This window comes from Bemisia tabaci, chromosome 8 (assembly GCF_918797505.1).
Source record: "Bemisia tabaci chromosome 8, PGI_BMITA_v3".
Lineage (NCBI taxonomy): Eukaryota > Metazoa > Arthropoda > Insecta > Hemiptera > Aleyrodidae > Bemisia > Bemisia tabaci.
In genome coordinates, this window is record NC_092800.1 from 2,268,322 (window position 1) to 2,289,726 (window position 21,405).

Sequence of the window (21,405 nt, forward strand, 5' to 3'; positions counted from 1 at the left end):
GATTCTTTTATTTGTAGTGATTTTTTATTTATTTAAATAAAATCTGGTTTACACGGAAATAAATACGTAATTGTCAAACACCTGGCTAATTTAATTCAAACCTTCCTTAATCGTATCGTGAAAGATTCGGCGGATTTAGTTAAGGCTGCTCCGGCTCGTGAACATATTTACGCCGTAAGCAGGTACCAATTGACGTGAATGATTCAATGAGACTGCATAAAACACTCTTACTGCTAACAATATTTTGTTTGGCAATCTAAAGGAAATGACGCAATTCCAATTGAAGTAGTAAGGAATTCTTCAATAAAAATTTGAAGGACAGGGGTTAACTCATGCAGAGCCTTAGGTAATATGCGTCCCGTTCTAACTTGCAAAATCCATTACAAAGTGTAACTCCCATCATCAACATATCAGAAGAAACCATTTTCCGGATATTTATTGGTCTCTAGGATGCTTCGAATTTTCCCTTTGATGGGACCCGCAGCGAAAAACTTGCAACGTCGTAACTTGAGGTATGAATGTTTCTTACCTCACCGTAAGTGATGAGGAGATGTGTAACTGCACACGCGCTAGGCTGTGCATTCAGCGGCAATCGTGATCCTCTGCCATCAAGTCCAGGCAATACTCTTGAAGGCGCTCCAAGCAACTATTCCACCTTACATGTATTGCACAGTATCAGACGAAAATGCAGGCGCGCTAGCGTATGTGAATTGATTGGTATCGTTCACTGAACATATTTTTAAAGGGATATTAGTGTTGATTTCGTATTGTTCTCAAATAAGTTAAACAGTTAGAGAAGACACTAACACATAGCAATAGATTCAGCAATTTTTTACACCATTAGTTTAATTTCAGCTATTAAATTGATCACTATGAACCTTCCACTTTTACCATAACCATGGGATTTTCTTTGCCACAGGCCTGTCTCGTTCAGAGCTTTGTACGAGTTCGTGGATTTGCACCAAGATGGTGATCCCTGGGGTTCAGGACCCTGCTCTCGGCGGTTTCAGAGCAAGACCCAACAGTTACAACCACAGCAGCCACACAAGTTCCGCTCGCCACGAAATGTCTTCCTTTTCGGAAGAGGAGGCGCTACAAATCTCAGGTTTGTCCGACTAAAATTTCACCGACTATTTTTGTCCGTCTTCTAGAGCGCAAACGTTGGATGAAACGACTCCTCTTACGGAATGTTCACCTGTGCCGAAGATTCGTTTTTGGAGCGGGAAGCTTTAAAAAACGTATATTTCTTACGCAGATTGTGAAGTTAGGCGTGTATCTCAAACTTTTCCAATGCGCTCTTCGTGATTTGTGAGCCATTTACTACAAGGAGCAACTCTTCCTTTTGCTCTAACTGAAGTTTGCAACAGGCCCATTCTTGCAATTGCTTCTGCTCTCACTCCTCCTTTTCGCCCCAACCCAAAGTAGCAGTGATCGTGATAAATAGCGATTTTACCGGTTGGTTATCGCAATTATATCGGTGGCAATTTATCGCGATATAATCGAATCAAAAATTGAGAAATATAAAGCGATTAAATCCCTATATATCGCAATTTTTGATTCGATAAAATTGCGATCGATTTTCGTCAGTAAAATCGAGATTAAGTCGCCATTTACTGCGATTTTTATTTCGATAATATCGTGATTTTCCGAGCTATAAAATCGAGGATACTACCTCAGATGTTAATGATCCTAGAAATTTATCGTTGTTAACATTGCAACATTTATATCGATTTTCCGTTGAAAAATGTCACTTCGGACTCAGCATCTGGAGCCTGATTGTTGAAAATGTCGGCATGACAAGACTCGAAAATCGACATATTACATGGTGCAGATATGTCTTAACTTGCTGGCATAGCCAGTTAAAGTTTCAACAATGGAGATGTTGCATGTGTAAGAAATTAGCGATTTGACTGTTGATTCTTATGTAAAAGTTCGCGAGAAACACGATGGTGCCAATGGTTTTCTCTGAAATCAACTCCCAAGCTCAAAAAAAGCTCTCAAGTTGAGGCCAAAATGGAGGGGATATCCCACGCTATCCTGAGAGTCCACCTCTACATCAAGACAAACTCTCCATGCAAAGATAGGGAGCAAATACATTAGCAGTGATGCTGTGTCTTCAGTTGTGGAGTCCTCAAATAAAGTGGCAGCCCTGTCAATGTATTTGCTCCCTACCCTTTGCATGAAGAGTTTGTCTTGATGTAGAGGTGAACTCTTAGGGAAGGGTGGGATATCCTCTCCATTTTGGCCTCAACTTGAGAGCTTCTTTTGCGCTTGGGAGTTGATTTCAGAGAAAACCAGTGGCACCATCGTGTTTCTCGCGAACTTTTACATGAGAATCAGTAGTCAAATCGCAAATTCCTCACACATGCTTGGAGGACAAGGCGTATAAGTGCAGTTTTTGCTATTTTGAGAAACACGTGTTTGAAGTTTCGAAATTACATGGATTCTTAAGACAGGAAGAAAGTTTAAATTGACTTTTTGATGCGTTTAAGCAAATGAGCAAATTTGAAACAAGGATATGTGTGCAGGAATGTTGCATTAACTCTTAAGATCTGTCATTCCATCGATCTTATGCATCGAAGAAGATGCGGCATGACGGTTCCGATATCTAAACTTGGCAGATTTGAAAACGCCTTCAATTGTGACGTGATACCGCCCGCATTCTGGAGAGTACGAATAGTTGTATCATTGCGCCTTACGAACACGACGGAAGATAAACATTGAGGAAGCCTCCACAATGGCCTTGTCGGTATTTCTCTGTCATTTTTGCATTTTTGCAACAGTCCAATCGCAAATTCCTCACACATGCAACATCTCCATTAGGCTGCTGTCCTAATCTCAGCTCCTTCTACCCTTCTTACCTCTCCTCCCTCTACTTCTCTGCCTCTCCTCATTGCCGGATCCAGCAAATTGGCAACATTGTCTTTCCTCCATTTAAATGCATGGAAATGTATCGATACTTGGGAGGGGCCAGGTGCTCCGACAAGAATCGATTATTTGGCATAGGCTTAAATGGAGGAAATCCGGTGTTGCCAAATCTCCGCCTCCGCCTCTCCTGATGCTACTGCTCCTCCTAATTCTTCCAATCCACCTCTTTCACCGCAACTAACTCTAGGTGTTGGATTGTTGCAGCTGCGTGTTCCGCTTCGAGGGCCAGAAGGGCGAGAAGGTGCGGATCACTCTGCTGCAGGTGGCGACGGGGAACCGGTCGGACTGCGCGACGCGGCCGAACCCGGACAGCGGGCACCTGCAGTGCATCGGCGGGGCGTCGGCGACGGTGCGGCTCTCGGAGCACCCGTTCGCGCACTCGCCGCCGCTCCCGCGGGACTGCCTCTGCTCCGGCGCCGACGCCCACCTCCCGCTTGTCTTCGAGAGCAGCAGCCACGTCGTCCACGTTGAGCTCCGCGCCGACCGCATGTCCGCCAGCGACGACTACCGCGGCATCCACTTCGAAGGCACCTACGAGTTCCTCCGCCCGCCCGTCTGCACCCGCCCGCACAGGTTCCTCGGCTCCAGCGGACAGATCCACTTCCAGGCGCCTCATCGCACCCCCGAAGAGGTAAGAACCCTCGGCACCCAAGTAGCAGTGATCACGATCAATAGCGATTTTATCGGTTGGTTATCGCGATGATATCGGTGGCAATATATCGTCACCTTCCAGGCAAAGTATCACAAGCGTCATGCGACGTTTAAAAATTTCCGCCGCCATTTTATTTCTTTACTGAGAAATTGTTGGTTGAATCTCTGTTAGGAAATTTCACTAAATTTTATCGGCAGCACAAAGACAATTCAGCGAAATTTTCGGACAGCTTCGTTGAACAATTTCTCTGTAAAAAAATAAAATGGCGGCGGAATTTTTAAACGTCGCATGGCGCTTGTGATACTTTGCCTGGAAGGTGACGATATATCGAGATATTATCGTATTAAAAATTGCGATACATGGCAATTAAATCGCTACACATCGCAATTTTTGGTTCGATAGAATCGTGATCGATTTTCGTCGATGAAATCGAGATTAAATCTCCGTTTATCGCGATAAATTATTGGGCAATGCAAGTGCGAAAAATTGCAATATATAGCGATTTTTCCGTTGAGAAATCCTACTCGGGCAATCTAACGTTGAGAATCTGATTCCTTGTAAAAATTGGCGATAGGAGGTGCGTTTCAATATATTCGTACCATAGGAATTCTTATAGCCGGCTAAAGAAGGCAATAGAAAATCATATAGCTGGCTGTAGAAAGCGGAGCAAATCATATGGTCGGGCTATACGAAGGGATAAAAAAATATACAGTCGGGCTATGGTTCTTATCGCTGAGGTGTACAGTTTATCGTCTGGCTGTTGCTTTTTCGCCATCGGCTATGAAAGGCTATAAGAAATTGTGTTGAAATTCGTGTGTTTTGGAAATCATTAAGTTTGATACGGAATCACCTTAACATTTACAAAACAAATATTATATTTTCCTTTAATACATATTTTTTTTTTCATCAATTAAAATGAGAATAATCCATACAGAGCGTGCAAACATTTCAATATCATGAGTTGGAAAACGCTGACTCCGCGAGATCAAATATTAGAGCCTAACACAAAACGGAGCGGCGCGGCGGCGCACTGGCGCCCACAAACCTAACAGGATACTTCACGCATTGCGCAATGCGTGAAGTATCCTGTTAGGTTTGTAGGCGCCAATGCGCGTCGTGATCTAACCGGCCGCCCGTCGCTCTGCAGCGTGCCACGGCGCATCAAGCAATTATTTCACAACAGAGGTGTTGCACAGTATCATACGAGATTGAAAGCACTCCAACATATTAGGAATGACAGGCATCCTTCAAAATTACGGAGTTTTCCTCGCAAAATAAATCAAGATACTACGGCCCAAAAAGAGAGCGTTAGTCCAAAAACTCACTGAGTCCTATAGCATCCGTAATTAGTAACGTTTAGCATACACTTAATCGCCATCGGCTATAAAAGGCTATAAGAAATTGTTTAGCCGGCTATAGAAGCTATTGGAAATCTTATAGCCGGCTGTAGGTCTATGGTATTTTGGCACACAGATTCTACTGCCAATTTTTACCAGGGATATTATAATTTGGCGGTGAGCGGATTATTGGCATCGACGGACAAGGCAATAGACAAAGGGAGAATAAAGGGAGAAAATAGAGCAACCCTATAGACTGATTTAGTAACTGTGTCGTTCGATGTAATATCGAAATCTTAGCTCAAACCAGAACAAACTAACATAACCTCATTTGCGAATTCTCCATGAATTAATTGTGTTAATTTATGACATTTTAGTCATAGACCGGTCATCATAAATCAATTAAGGACCCATTAAGCATATAAAGCATTTTGATTGTACAAAACGCTAGGGCACAATTTACCACCATCAAGCAAAGGGTTCGAATCAGGAAGAATGTTATGAGCTTTTTACATTTAAACCATGCCGTAGCCGCTAAATTAGTCTATTGGTGAAAGCAGGTCGTTGCAGTGGACAAATCGGGTAAGTAATAGACTGACCAACGGCCACCGATGAGAGACCCTATAGTTAGTCCATCATTTTACCTTTTAAACACAATCACCCGTTTCAGCCGACAGGATCGTTTTATTTTCCACTTTTCCTCTTCGTATATGGTTTTCTGTATAAATTTCAATAATTAGCCCACAATGTCTGACTTCACTTGGTTTTTTCTTCCATTCGAATTCGTATTCAAAACAGAGTTCTTCACTGCGTTTAAGTTGCTCTTTGAACCGTTTGGATCGAAGATTTTACAGCTATTGTGCATACCAATCATTTAATTCCTATGACAGCTGACTTAGTTTAAAATAGAGGCTTGTAAGGTTAACTTGAAGCAACTAGCGTCGTGACGTAACTTTTTACTCCCGGGCAATACTTAATACCAAAAAAAAATTCCTTCAATTATTTTACCGTCATTTGGACTGCGTTCAGCAGAAAAGAACCAAGCCACATCCGCTATTGCCAAATTTAATCGGGCAGATTAGTTTTTTTACATGAAAACGACTGTGTGGATTTTTGTGCGAATTTCAGTGAATTTTCTGCAAAAAGCGAGGGAAATTCCTTAAAATTCTCAGGAAAATCTGCAAAAACGCTCTCTTGTATTAAATCAAATTACCAGGTTAAGTTTGGCAATACCTAATGTGGCTTGATTCACTGAAAAAAAATCTCGGTGTATTTACTAAGAAAAGGGTAAAATTACCAAGAAATCAGGGTTCTATTTGATCTCAGTTTTTTCTTGGTAAAATCACCATCTATGGAATTGGTAATTTTACCGAGAAATCTCGGTAAAATTATTGAACTTTCTCGGTAATTTTACTGGACCTTGGTAAAAACGACAATATTTTTTATCGACTGTGGTAGAATTACCGAGATAAAATGGCAAAGTTACCAGGAATTGATTACCAATAAAAGTGATATTCTTACCTGAAAAAACAGTAAACATACCGGTTTTTAGGTAAGCTTATCAGTCTGTCTCGGTAAAATTACCAATAATTGGTAAAAAAAAGTGAAATGGTGAAGGTACCAACGGACCTTGGTAAAAACGCCGAGAATTTTTTTTCAGTGTTCCTTTCTGCTAAACTCAGTCCATTTGTGCCAATAAAATAAAGAAAAAGTACGAAAATACCCCCTCGTTCAAATAAACCCTCGCATTTCGGAGACTCTGCCTCCGAACGCGATCCGAGTCTCGAGAACCGGATCTGAATATTGCTTTCGCCCCAGATCATTTGGCTCCCGTGTGCCGGGCGCCGGTGCGTTGGGCTCCCGGGTGCCGTTCGTTTACCCGCGGAGGTTTTTTCCGGTCTCACATGGGCGAGCATGGAAATAACTTATGTCGGTGCGCGAGCCCGGCTAACGAGTGGGCGAGAAGGATACTCCGCCGAGATTTCCATGGCTGAGCCGGCGGGAAACGCGATGATCCTGCCACGGCCATCCCGGGAGTTTTCTAAAGGGTGATGTCGGGGGAATAAATTCTAACTGGAGGAGCGAGGATGAGAACCCCGGCCCCGTTTTCCTCCTTGAACAGGACCTCCCGTGTTGCCAACTTGGATTGTAAACGCACATGCATGGATTCTTAGGTGTGACCTATACTGTCGTACTACACTGAAAAAAAATTCTCGGCGTTCTTACCAAGGTCCGTTGGTACCTTTACCATCTCATTTCTTTTACAAATTATTGGTAATTTTACCAAGACAGGCTGATAAGCGTACCTAAAAACCGGTATGTTTACTGTTTTTTCAGGTAAGAATATCACTTTTATTGGTAATCAATTCCCGGTAACTTTGCCATTTTATCTCGGTAATTCTACCACAGTCGATAAAAAATATTGGCGTTTTTACCAAGGTCCAGTAAAATTACCGAGAAAGTTCAATAATTTTACCGAGATTTCTCGGTAAAATTACCAATTCCATAGGTGGTGATTTTACCAAGAAAAAACTGAGATCAAATAGAACCCTGAATTCTTGGTAATTTTACCCTTTTCTTAGTAAATACACCGAGATTTTTTTTTCAGTGTAGGTGTGACCTATACTGTCGCACTAAGCAAGAACGCCTACTGGCGTGATCATATTCTTTCCAATAAAAACTGAATAGACCGAGGAAGTCATGAATACTTTTCTTGAAGAATTTCAGACAATTTAGTTCGGAGTTTAATTTCTAAAAATTTCAAGTTAAAATGGACCGCGTTAAACAGAAAGGAACCAAGCCACATTAGCTATTGCCAAATTTAACCGGGCAGTTTATTTATTTTACACGAAAACGGTTGTGCGGAGTTTTGTGCAAATTTCAGTGAACTTCCTCCATTGAACGAAACAAATTTCTCAAAATTTTCGAAGGAATCCGTACAAAAGTTCTCTCATAAAAAATTAAATTGCCTAATAAAATTTGGCAATAGCTGATGTGCCTTGATTCCTTTCTGTTATACGTGGTCCAAATATGCATGACTTTCCTCTAAAATACTTGTTTTACCGTGGAAAATCTGGCAACTCTCGTATATTCATGTGACGTTCTTGCTTAGCACGGCAGTATCATTGGGCCACTTTTAGCAGGAAAGAATCGAGCCACATCAGAAATTGCCAAAGATAATAATTGGAGAGTTTAATTTTTTACAAGAGAACGTTTGTGCGGATTTCTTTGGACATTTTGAAGAATTTGTCTCGCACAACGAAGAAAATTCACAGAAATTTGCACAAACATCCGCACAACCATTTGTATGTAAAAAATCAAATTGCCGGATTAAATTCGGCTATAGCTGATGTGGCTTGGTTCCTTTCTGCTTAACGCGGTCAATTGAGTTCCAATTATTGAACGCGTAACGTAGGAAGAAAGTTAGATTTAAATTAATAAGTTATCAAACCAAATTTCATAGGAAATACTACATAATATACCTCGAAATTATATCCTTTTTAAATCAAAGGGAGCCTCTATTTGAACCAAACTGAAATTACAGTAAAATCTCGATCATCCAACACTCGATTATCCGATACGATTTTCTTATCGCTGAAACGTGGCATTTCCGGACACGGCTCGATGAAAGTTGGGGTTTTAGGCAAAAATTAAGTATTTCAGTGGTAATTTGTATTTTTTCTCAATTATAGGATTCTGTCTTTCAAATACGATAAAAATTGGCCAAACTTGTGCTGTGTGGGTACAGAGTCTGAATTTGCATTTTTGCGGGTTTTTTGGTACCTTCGATTTTCCGACATTTTCGTTACCCGACATCCCTGGTTGCCAGGTTGTGTCGAATAATCGAGAGTTTATTTTATTTAAAAAAAAAACAACAATTTTCTCCGAGAATAATTTAATTGCACGTATCTACGCTAAAAGGAACTATGTTGCGCGCAAGCCCTATGCTAATAGTTCCACTTTGCATAAATAGGTCCAATTGGACGACATTTTGCAATTAAGCACTACAATTTCTGGCTCAGTTTAAAAACAACGTATACACAATTTGTTTCCCTTCAGACATATATCTTTTTACAACGAGCCAGAAATTTTAACTCCTAAATGCAAAATGTAGTCCGATTGGCATCCCTTTTGCTATTTTGCCGTGCAAAGGAAGAACGCCGAATGAAGATTCGAGAGTTGCTAAATCTCCTCCGATAAAATGTTTATGTATGTGAAAATTTATCAATATTTTTCCTTAAAATTTTCAGAATTTTTGGATCAAATAACAAACAAAGTTACCTGAGAAATTGGAAGAGAAATATTCACAAATTTTCTTTAAAACTATCGATTCGTTAAGGGAAATTTGGCAACGCCTGAAGGCTCATACGGCGTTTTTCCATAGCAAGGCAGTATTGACTTCAGATTCTTTTAAAGTATTTAAATTCATGAAATGTGTGTTTTTGTAGTATAGCCTTGGAGGCATATTTAAATAAATTAAAAGGGATGATTTTGATCCGACGCGGCAGCGGGGACTACCCACACGGGGCTCGAAGGGCACCTCCGGGGGTTCGTTCCAGCAGCTCGGGCTCCTGGGGGCATCCAGCCGTTAATTCCGTAGAATCAACAAAATAAATGGAGGGTGGCGGTTTGAAAACCGGGTAAATAGGGAGAAATGAAAAGGGAGTCAACTTCCCTACCTCCGGGTCATCCGAGATGATTACCTTTATTTTGCTCCCCGATTTTATTTTTATTTCGCAGAGGAGAGGAGCCCGGACTCGCGCTTTAAACTCATTAGCGCGCTCGGCCAGAACCGCGCAACTCCTTCGGGTTTTCTTTTGCAGTTACGCGTTTTTACCCAGCAGCGTACCTGTAATACCGTACCGAGTAGGAACGCCGTATAAGCCGTCAGGCGTTGCCAAATTCTCTCCGACAAATCACGAATTTTCGGGGAAATTTCTGTGTATCTCTCCTCCGACTTTTCAGAGGATTTCGTTCGTAATTCGATCTAAAAATTCAAAAAATTTCAAGGGAAAGTATTCATAACTCTCTTCAAAAATAAATCTTTTCTGAGAGGAGATTTGGCAACATTTGAATGGTTATACGGCATTTTTACTTAGCACAGCAGTGTGGCGCCCCTCTCCTCTCCTCCCTGGAATTGTTACTGTCACCTTTTACCACGCTATCCCGTGTCAGCCCGGAATGAGTAGTTGGGCGCGACAAAGTTTTGATGAAATTCGTTGGAGCCTCTGTCTCGTTTTCGCTTTTGAACTTGCTGACTCCTTTTTTTAAATCATCAATCAGGAGTTTTTAATTCATGTCCGCTTTTTTCTCTCCCCGTTTGTATACCGTCTTCTCGATGATGGATTTTTCAGTGATGGGGTCTCTGAAAGGACAAAATATGATAATTATTTTCAACTCAACCCTCATGCATCTACCAGTATTTTTAAGTTAAAAGTTATAAGTAGTTTTGACTTTGTTGCATATTTATTTCCATTGAGCCATTAATTTCCGAAGATTTACATTGATAAATTCAAGCTAGCTGCTTAATGGATGGATCAAATGTACACGTTAGAACATTAAAACGTCAAATGGGAGTTTTTTGTAACATTTATCGTCGAGTTCCAAGCTTCACATTTACAATATTTTTTTCTTTTCTTTTTTTTAATCAATTTAAATGAGAAGAATCCACGCAGAGTGAGCAAACATTTCAAAATCATGAGTTGAAAAACGCTAACTCCGAGAGATTAAATATTGGAGCCTAATAACACAGAGCGGAGCGGGGTGCTGCCAGCGCGAAGCGTCCACTGGCGCCTACAAACCTAACAGGGATACTTCACGCATTGTGCAGTGCGTGAAGTATCCTGTTAGGTTTGTAGGCGCCAATGCGCGTCGTGATCTGACCGGCCGCCCGTCTCCCCGCAGAGTGCCACGGCGCATCAAGCAACTATTTCACAACAGAGTCCACGCATACTAGTCCTTGCACACTAAGTCCTAGCATCTGTATTGAATAACGGGTAGCATACTTTTTGCATTTCCCTACAGAAAAAAGTGACTCGATTTAGGCAGAAACATTCTTGATTATGAGGCCAAACAATTTTTATTTTGAATCAAGAATAATATAGATGCATGGAAGCGGGTTTTTGCTTGATGTGCGCCGTGACTTTCCTTTTTATATAAGCATCTTTTCTTCCTTAAAGAAGCATTATTTTCTTTATTGATTCATAAGGAAATCTTCTTGGCGGTAAATTTGAGTATATTTTTGCTTAAATCAAATCACTTTTTCCTCTAATAAAGTTTAAAAATCATACTAAACGTTATTGAATACAGATACCAGAACTACGTAAGTTTTTCGACTACCACTCTTTTTTTGTCGATGTTACTCGATTTAATTTGCGAGGGAACTTTGTGCTTTAAAAAGATGTCATCAATCATGATACGTTCAGGTGCTTTCAATCTCGTATGATAACACCTCTGTGGCGAAATAGTAGCTCGAAACGCCGCGGAGCGCCGGCGCGGCGCCGTCGCGAAGTTATCATACACAAGAAAAATCTAAGAGCCTTTGGCTGAGGCAAATCAAAAGATTTATCCGGTTCTGGTATTACAAGATAGGATTTACTTGAAAGATAGTTAAGCCCTGTTGTACCGAAGAGTTGTAGAGAGTTTTGGTGAATTTCCCCTCATGGAATTGACGCTCCCCCAATTGAGACCCAAAGTTAATGGGTCCACATGTAATGACAAACGACAATTGCTCACGACGTTTTTGGATGAAAATTTATAATGTCTTGGAAGAATGAGGGTTTGCTTGTTTTTCTTTGTTTATTTGATCCAACGGAGAAAAATATGTAATTTATATTTTTGGTTAAAATGGGGGAGCGTCAATCCCATGTGGGGAAATTCACTAAAACTCTTTACGCCTCTTTGGTGCAACAGGACTTAGTTATCTTCCAGGGAAATCCCATCTTGTTATACCAGAACCGGATAAATGTTTTGATTTGCCTCAGCCAAAGGCTCTTAGATTTTTCTTGTGTTCCCTCGCAGTTTAAAGCGAGTGTCGACGACAAAGAATGAGCGGTAGTCGAAAAACTTACCATGTCCTAGTATCTAAACTAGTCCTTAGTATCTGTATTCAATAACGTTTAGCATAATTTTTTAACTTCATTTGAGGAAAAATTAAATTGATTTTAACAGAAATATACTCAATTTACCGCCGAGAAGATTTCCTCATGAATCAATAAAGAAAATAATGCTTACTTAGAGAAGGAAATATGCTTACGTAAAAAGAAAAGTCATTTTCATCAAGCGAAAACCAGCTTTCATTCAGCTATTTTATAATTGATTCAAAATAATCTTCTTGACGGCATAATCAAGAATGTTTTTGCCTCAATCAAGTCACTTTTTTTCTCTAGGGAAATTAAAAAATTAGGCTAAACTTTATTAAATACGGATGCTAGGACTTAGTGAGTTTTTGGACTACCGCTCTCTTTTTGTGCCGTGGTATCCTGATTTAACTGTGAGGGGAGGCCCGCACTCTGAAAGGATGCCTATCATCCTTAATATGTCGGAACGCCTTCAATTTCGTATGATACTGTGCAACACATCTGTTGTGAAATAGTTGCTTGATGCGTCGTGGCACACCGCGCCGCGGCCGGTTGGTCAGCGCCTACAAACCTAACAGGGATACTTCACGCACTGCGCAATGCGTGAAGTATCCCTGTTAGGTTTGTAGGCGCCAATGCACGCTTCGTGCTGGCAGCACGCCGCTCCGCTCTTTGTTAGGCTCTAGTATTTAATCTCGCGGAGTCAGCGTTTTTCAACTCATGATTTTGAAATGTTTGCACACTCGGCATGGATAATTCTCATTTAAATTAATAAAAAAAAAGTGCGGAAGGAAAATATAATGGGTATTTGTAAATATTAATGTGGTTCCGGGTCAAATTTAATGATTTCTACAGCACTTTAATCTTTTCTTTTATATTTTGTGCTTTTTTGTATCGTATGAACATCCGAGAGTTGCCAAATTTCCTCGCGGACTAAGAATCATTTTTTGAAGAAAGTTTCGAGTATTTTTCCTGGAAATTTTCGGATACTCTAGATTAAATTAGGAACAAATTTCTCCGAGAAACTGTACGAAAGATATTTGTAATATTTCCCGAAAATTCGTGATTAGTCAAAGAAAATTTGGCAACGTCTGAAAAACGCATACTGCGATTTTCCTCAGCACGGCAGCATATAGCTGCGTAGCGGCCGGGGGCAACCCCCTAGTTTACAAATATTTTACATGATTCTCGCGACTATCCGAACATGTAGACACCATTATGAGCGTATTAACTTGTAAATGATCCTTTAATGGAGAATTTGCCCACAAAAATTGTATTGCTTCATCTGAGAGTGCCTAATGAGCTGAGTTCAAAGTATTTTTCATACTTTTTTCCCGACATGGGAAATCGGAGAAATATAGATTTAAAAGTGAAAAAACGTGCCGCCTTATGACGTCATCTGGCGACATGTTTCGTTTAAAAACACGTGTATTTTAGCAGATTAGGTTATTTTGTCGTATTTCCTCCAATAATTGTCCAATTTTGAAACGAAGGATATCCTCGTGCTCAGTTTTCCTAGCAGTATCGTTTTAAGGTGATTCGATGGATGCCATATTTTGTGTCAGAACGGCATGCGATATATCGCATCAATTGGTTCCATTTTTTCGGCTACTCGTCATTTTTCTCCAATTTTGAGATCGCAATTCTGCTCTCCGGAGACTAAAGCACTCACTTACCAATTTCAACAGAGAAATTCAACGTAATAAAGGCGTGGTTTTTTCAGAGAGAAAACATCGCATTCAATACTGATATCGAAACTGCACTCGAATGCGATATTTTCTCTCTAAAAAAACCATGCCTTTATTATGTTGAATTTCTCTGTAAAAATTGGTAAGTGAGTGCTTAAGTCTCCTGACAACAGAATTTCGATCTCAAAATTGGAGGAAAATGACGAGAAGCTGAAAAAATGGAACCAATTGATGCAATATGTCGCATGCCGTTCTGACACAAAATATGGCGTCCATCGAATCACCTTAAAGAAGAAATTCACAAAATTTCAGACACCTGCAAATTCTCTATTCCTGTAAGTAAATCATAGAAGAATGAATATTGTTTCAGGTGAATTGCGAGAAGCAGCCGATCCTGCTGGAGGCGAAGCGGGACAAGCATCTGTTCATCAAGATGACGGGGATGGTTCTGCCGGGGAGCGATCAGGTGGAGCCGGTCAACAGGAGCCTGGCCGAGTGCGACACGAAAAACCGCATCGTCATCCACAGCGGCCCGCAGCTCCACACCCTCGTCTGCCCCGACCCGCCCTCCCACGAGACAGTCGAGGTTATTACTTTTCACGCTTCCCCATTTTTCTCCGCTTTTCGTCATGAATTTGAAATTTCACGTTTCTGCCGCGTTCGGATCAACGTTCGATACTGGAGGTTTTAACGGAAAGGCGTAGGCCCTTTATTTGGACCTTATTCCTGCATAAGGAGGAGGAATTATTTTTGGGGTGGAAAACTGAAAGAAACTGAAAATGTCTGTTTTATTGAATGAAGAAAAAAAATAACAGATGCAGCGAGGAGATTAGTGAAAATTACAATAGACGTCGAGCGATTTTGAGAAAGAAATGAAAATAGGATAATAAATGGACCGAGCTCATGAGAAAGGAACCAACCCACGTTAAGTTGAAACTGGGAAAAAGAGGTTTGAGGTTTTTTTCCTGCAAAAGGAAGAAGCATTATTTTGGGGGTGGAAAACTGAGAGATGTTGAGGATTCAGTATCTGTTTTTTTCTCCTTTTTTATGTCTGTTTTATTAAATAAAGAAAAAAAATAACAGATGCAGCGAGGAGATTAGTGAAAATTACAATAGACATCGAGCGATTTTGAGAGAGAAATGAAATGAGGATGTTAAACGGACCGAGCTCATGAGAAAGGAACCAACCCACATTAAGTTGAAACTGAGAAAAAGAGGTTTGAAGTTTTATTCTCGTATAGCGCTAGATGTAGAAAATGAACTTCAACCCCTCTTTTCGTAAACTGATTCCTTTATTTCGACTCTCAGATTTTGCCAGAAGAAAATAAACGACTAGTGAAACTCAAAAACATTCTTAACTCAATTTTTTCAAAAATGTGGGTTGGTTCCATTTTGATAATCTTGGTCCATTTAGTGGTGACTCAAGATTATTTTAAAAACGGACTAGAAAGCTCAGCATGGAAATGGACCGCGTTAAACAGAAAGGAACCAAGCCACATCAGCTACTGCCAAATTTAATTCGACAATTTAATTTTATACATGAAAACGGTTTTGCGGATTTTCGTGCAAATTTCAGTGAATTTTCTCCATAGTACGCAGCAAATTCCTTGACATTTTCAAAGGAATCCACACAAACGTTCTCTCGTAAAATATTGAATTTGGCAATAGCTGACGTGGCTTGGTTCTGTTCTGCTAAACGCAGTCAAAATAAAGTTGCCAATAATGCTAGATATGACCGAAAATAACCAGACATTGTCGGAAATAGTCAAAAATAGGTGTCTTGATTGCGTAAGGCATTGGCGGATCTAGCAATTGGCAACGTTGTTTTTCTCCAATTAAACAAATGAAAATGTATAGATTTTTAAAGGGGCCAGGTGCTCCGACAAGAATCGCCTATTTAACATAGGTTTAAATGGAGGATATCCGGTGTTGCCAAATTGCTCGATCCGCCTCTTGCGTAAGGTAACCAATTACGAGGATGGGGAATAAAGGATAGGGAATAGGGATGGGGATGGGGAAAAGGGAATGGGGGATGGGGGACAGGAGTTGGTGGATAGGAAATGCGGGGGGTGGCGAAGGGACTAATAGGGGAAATGAGAAATAGAGTTATAGAATGAGTGGGAGATAGTGGGCAGAGAAGTAAGTTAACATTTCCTCATGATTTCTCTCGACAAGTAACGTGGGTGTTGCAATTACTTATGATTATTTAAGTACTTAAGTAAACTTATTGCCACAGTATCAGAGTGTTGTATATGTTGTCTATCTACAATTTGAAGGGGTGTATCTTACTTATTTTTTTATAATTATTAAATACAAATAATTCAATGAATTGCAATTGTTTTAAAAAGAATGAGACATAGAGTTGTAATGAACAAGAAAGGTAAAACACTAAAAATCCTGTAACAATTATTTTTAATGAACTTCAGTGCGAAGCTAATGAGAGACTGAGGGAGCGGCGAGTGCTCAGCTTCAGAAGTTGCGTTGGAAATTTTTTTTTTTTTTTTTTTTTTTTTTTTCCTTCAGAATTTCTTGACACTCAGGTCATGTTCTTAGGGTTTGTATCGTTGCATTTGTTCTCTGCACCGTGAATCCACTACCCTTTGTCTCATCGTCTAAATTCAGCAGTTGGTGACCAAGTGATGTTAACAAATTGCAATTTAATAATAAAAAATGTCAGTTCATGTCCAAGACATCGCAACTCTGTTTTTTCAAATGTGCAGGGCTTATGTAGGAAATTCGTATTATTAGTGCTAAAACATCGGGATGAATTCTTCCAAGATGAACGCCAGTTCGTCACTATAGATCAACACTTTTGGTGACAGTCAACCGAAATTCGGTTAAAGAATTACAAAAAATGCTGATCACAGGCGAGTGTCGATTTCCAATTCATATCGGTACCCAAAGTGCGAGACCACATAGCTCCGTTTGCGACGTCGCAGACCTCCTGACATCCTTTATTTTTTCTTCAGAAAAGTAGTCAACGTAATTTTTCAAAAACTTCCTTGATTTTTCTACTCTGCCAGCAGGATATTCTGTACACATCTCAAGCAATGAAATTGGCTTGTTTCTTTGCCAAACATTGAAAAAGGAGCGGAGATTTCGAAACAACGCAATGGAGATACGTGGTGTTGCACTTGACCCGTCAATACCTTCATCGCAAAGTTCGACTCTCGACAACTGATGGCTGATTTTTGAACTTGATAGACAAAGCGATAGACAAAGGAGACATAAGGAGTATGGAGCGATCCTATTGGTTGAAATGTGTGGTTTTTACAGATCAAGAGAGTACATGATGAACCAACTGAGGGGTCTCTCGTGAGTTGCCGTTAGTTAGTCTTTTAGCCACCTCCTTTGTCCATTTCATCCATCAGCTTCCACCAATAGAATGCCTCTATATCCCTCTTGTCTTCTTTGTCAATCGCTTTGTCTACCAATTTCAACAATCAGCCCGCTGACTTTTTTACATTTACGCGTCTCTCCCGAATGAAACGAAACAAAGGCAAAATTCGAGACCAAAAATACACCTCTACCTCCAAGGCTCCTCCGGCGCGAGCTTTGAACCCCCCGATAATTCCAAACAAATGAGATTAAAATTCACCGAAGTAGGTAATTCCAGTTCAGTCGGATCAAAGCCTGCGAGATGATTACACGACGAGTCACCCGTGAGGGCAACGAAAGGGCGAGACGGGGTCGCACCACCGGAAGGGGGGTGTAAGGGGGGGCAGAGGGGGTGTAAGGGGGGAAGAGGGGGTGTAAAGGGGGAAGAGGGGGTGTAAAGGGGGAAGAGGGGGTGTAAAGGGGGAAGAGGGGGTGATAAAATTCACTCGACACCGATAAACGTGGTCTGCAATTGCAATTACCTGTCGAGTGGTCATGGGAGGGTAAATAAATCGAGGCGGTAGTTTAAGCTGCTCGTGGTTAATCCAGGTCACACTTCGTCCCGTGAACGTGAACTCGATTGTTGAATCGATTTATTTCGAATGTCGTTGATCGATAAACAGCATTGCTAAGATAGGGAGTTATCGATAGGTATCATTCGATCAGGTGCTGTGCGATATATCGATTCATCAGAGGTTTAAACCAATGGGAAAGGATCGACAAACAGGGTGTTCGCAGCGAACCCTTGATAATCGATTCTTTAGCATGGGTTAAAATGGCAAATACTCGATATATCGCAATTCACGCCACGCCACTGCATTCGATAACGATTCGACAATCGATCCGCTGGGTGCACTCGGCCGAGAGGAATATTCGAATCGGTCGATGTTTGAACCCAACACGCTCGTTATCTCATGAGCCCTAGAATGTATCGACGGCAAATACCAAACCACGTACCTATCTCGTTTGCCGTGTTTTAAAATTTTCGCTCTCTTTTGGTCTTTCTAAAGAAGAAAAAATCAACATTATTCCTTGAAGTTCTCACAGAATTTTCTTCGCACACACAAGAAAAATTAAGGAGGTTTAAAAGAATTGACGTTGAGTAGTTCTCCATTTAAACAATACGGTATGACAGGAAGTCTGCAAAGTTGCAAACCAAAATACGTGGTTTGGTACCATCGATGTACACTCTTGTGCTGCCGTGTTTAGAGTCCCTTTATACCCAAAGTTACGACATCTCATTTTTGGTTGGGCTGAAAGTGGCCTTAAAAGAAATCCAATTCTGATTGGTTCCCGCTCATGGAATCACAAATGAGTGCACCAAGATGGCGGTACCTCGAATGTGAACAAAAGTAATGAAAATTCTAGTTTTATCATAGGAAATTTGGCAACGTTTGAAGCTGCATATGGCGTTACTCTGTAGAACGGCAATTTGAAGCTCGTGGTGTATCATGAAATTGAAATGTCAGGCTTTAACACCGATCAATTCATTACACTATTTGGACTGTATTTTAAGAAGCTAAAATCATAGGGCATCCATAAAAGCACCTATCAGTGTAAGGAAACCAATGGCACATATATTTTTTTTAAAAATGAGTACAAAATTGTAGATCTTTGATTCAAAATGCAGTTCTATTAAAATCACACCACACAACCTTCACGTCATTGAAAATATGTATCATATGATTATTCTCGCGTATTTACTAAAATGATCGCGTTTAGAAAGAACTTGAAGAATTGTTACAGCTTGATCCGTATTGAAAAAGTAAAGTGTGCTCTTGCATTTTCTGAAGAGCTTAACGGCTTTCATTTTCCAGAGTCCTCAACACCGAGGGAATGTTTACAGATGCGTGCACCTCCTATGCATGCTCAGACAGAAACGAGCTCTTAACATTTGAACGCGTCCTCTTAACATTTTTCGATTCCCGTCGCAGAGGCTGAACGCATCTGCGGTTTCAGGCTGTGGGAAATTTCCTCCTCCCTTTTCATCCTTGCCTGAATACTGCCGCGCTAAGGAAAAACATCATACGAGCCTTTAGACGTTGCCAGATCTCCTTTAATAAAAACCGAATTTACTGGAAAAATTGTTAATAATTTTTGTCAAATTTTTCAGATAATTTTGTTCACAATTTGATCTAAAACATCTGATAATTTCACGGCAAAATATGCATAACTTTCTTCAAATACGTATGCTTTATTCGGGGAAATTTGGCAACTCTCGAATGTTCATACGGCGTTTTCCCTTAGCACGGCTGAATAGACATCATCGCCAGCGAAGCGTGGGAGTACGACACGTGCTAAATCGCTAACAGACCCGTTGTCGAACTTAAATGAAATATCCCACGCGATCTATGGATTTAATAAATATCACAAGCCGCATAGAACGGATTTTGATTACGTGTTCTACCACGAAGAAAAAAAACCTTTGGTTAAAAGAGCAAACTTTTGTGTCGAATTCTGCCGTGCTTAGGAGGAGAACAGCATGTCGATGACCAAAATTAGAAACCACGTATCTTTATTTGCGATGGCGCAGACTTCCAGTCAAACGTACTTTATGTTTTCCTTGGAAAACTAGTCAATGTAATTTCTTGAAAACGTCCGTGATTGTTCTCGTCAGTTAGCAGAATAAACTGTATCAATTTTGAGCTATAAAGTTGGTTATTTCATCTTCGAAAATATAAAGTAGGAGCGAAGATTTCGAAACACCGCAATAGAGATATTTGGTGTCGCATTACTTACTCATCGATGTACCGAAGAATTTTTTCAAGTTTCTGGGTAAAGAAGGGAGAAATTGAGAGTTGCTTCGTATTCCTTTCAATGAAATATCGATTGCAAAAGTGCGAAACCACGTACCTCCATTGCAGTGTTTCAAAATGTCCGGTTCTATTTAATTTTTTCGAGGAGAAGCAATAAGCAAAATTTATATTTTGAAATTTATACGGAATATTCTGCTAACCGACGAAAGAAATCACGGAAGTTTTCAAGAGGTTACATTGACAACTTTTCCAAGTAAAAAATAAAGAACGACAGGAAGTCTGCAACGTCGCAAACGGAGGTACGCGGTTTCGCACTTTGACCATCGATATTTCTCATCTTATCTCGAAAAAATCATAAGACAGATTTAAAGAGTTCATATTGACTCATTCGCGTAAAATATGTAGTAAAAAACTTGCAACGTCGCATATTGAGGTATGCATGTTTTTTTACTTTGGAGATGGAAAAATGTACAACTGCACACGTGTGTACTGGATTGTAATTACTTCAGCGGTAATCATCATCTCCTGCTATCAAATCGAATCGATATTCCTGAAGGCGCTCCGTGCAACTATTTCACCACAGATGTAAGGCAGAGTATCAAGCGTAATTGAAGGCGCTTTGACTGGTATCGTTTACCACTGTGTAGAGTCCTATTGATTATACGCTATACGGCTCCTGTTCGATTGGCTTTTGTGCAAATTGGTTACGGAGGGTGTCTTTGGACGGGAAACTTGAATTTCAACTCAAATTTTCAAGATTCGAAAATCAAAGATGGAGTGTGTTGCTTAAAATTCTATACAGTCTCCTATTCGATCGATTTTTATGGAACTTATATCGCATCATTTGAAACTTATACTGGATGAGTTTGAGTTGCCACGTATAATATCGGCGCTTCTCTGGCGTAAGGGCGTGTCTAGATTCCCACATGAGCTCCAGAAAACATGTATTGGTATGTAAAGTAGGGTTCACGTGAAAATTGAGATACACCCTTACGTCAGAGGGACGACGATATGAAGTGGGCGTATACATTTTTCAGCTCTCGAAGAACATAAAAAACGTCGATATCAATTTTAAACACTACCCTGGTAGAATTAGGATGGTTTGTTTGAATTTCAGAAATTTAGGAGGGAAGTTAGTACAATGTCTTTTTACCCGAGAGTGATACAAAATCACAAAGCTGTCGATTATGATTGTTGTGATATATTGCGTGTTTTATGAAGGGGTAGTTTCCGTTTACAAAATGCCCCATGTAAATTACTGGCTGCATGTTTGTCTAATATTTTTCTGCAGAAACTGGCAAGAGTGGAGGGCTTCGCTCCGCATGGCGTGTAAATGTTTTGATTGATTTTCAGTGACGAGCCGTCACGTTAGTTTTCGCACATATCGACGGTGAAACTACCAAACCACGTATCTCGGTTTGCGACGTCGCAGACTTCCTGTCATACTTTATTTTTTAAATGAAAAACTACTCGACATCCAGTCTTGAAAATTTCTATGATTTTTCCTCTTCGTGCGGAGAAAATTCCATGAAAATTTCAAGGAATGATATTGATTTGGTCTACTTCAAAAAATAAAATGCGAGCGTA

General features: G+C 40.3%; 1 protein-coding gene across 1 annotated transcript in view; it reads left to right on the plus strand.

The window, feature by feature from the left end:
• Positions 1-21,405, plus strand: part of LOC109030132 (uncharacterized) — a 135,432-nt gene that overhangs the window by 98,951 nt on the left and 15,076 nt on the right. Inside the window, exons 11-13 of the mRNA XM_072303131.1 lie at positions 920-1,105; positions 3,133-3,559; positions 14,055-14,270. Coding sequence (XP_072159232.1) covers positions 920-1,105; positions 3,133-3,559; positions 14,055-14,270 — 829 coding nt within the window. The remainder of the gene's footprint in view (positions 1-919; positions 1,106-3,132; positions 3,560-14,054; positions 14,271-21,405) is intronic.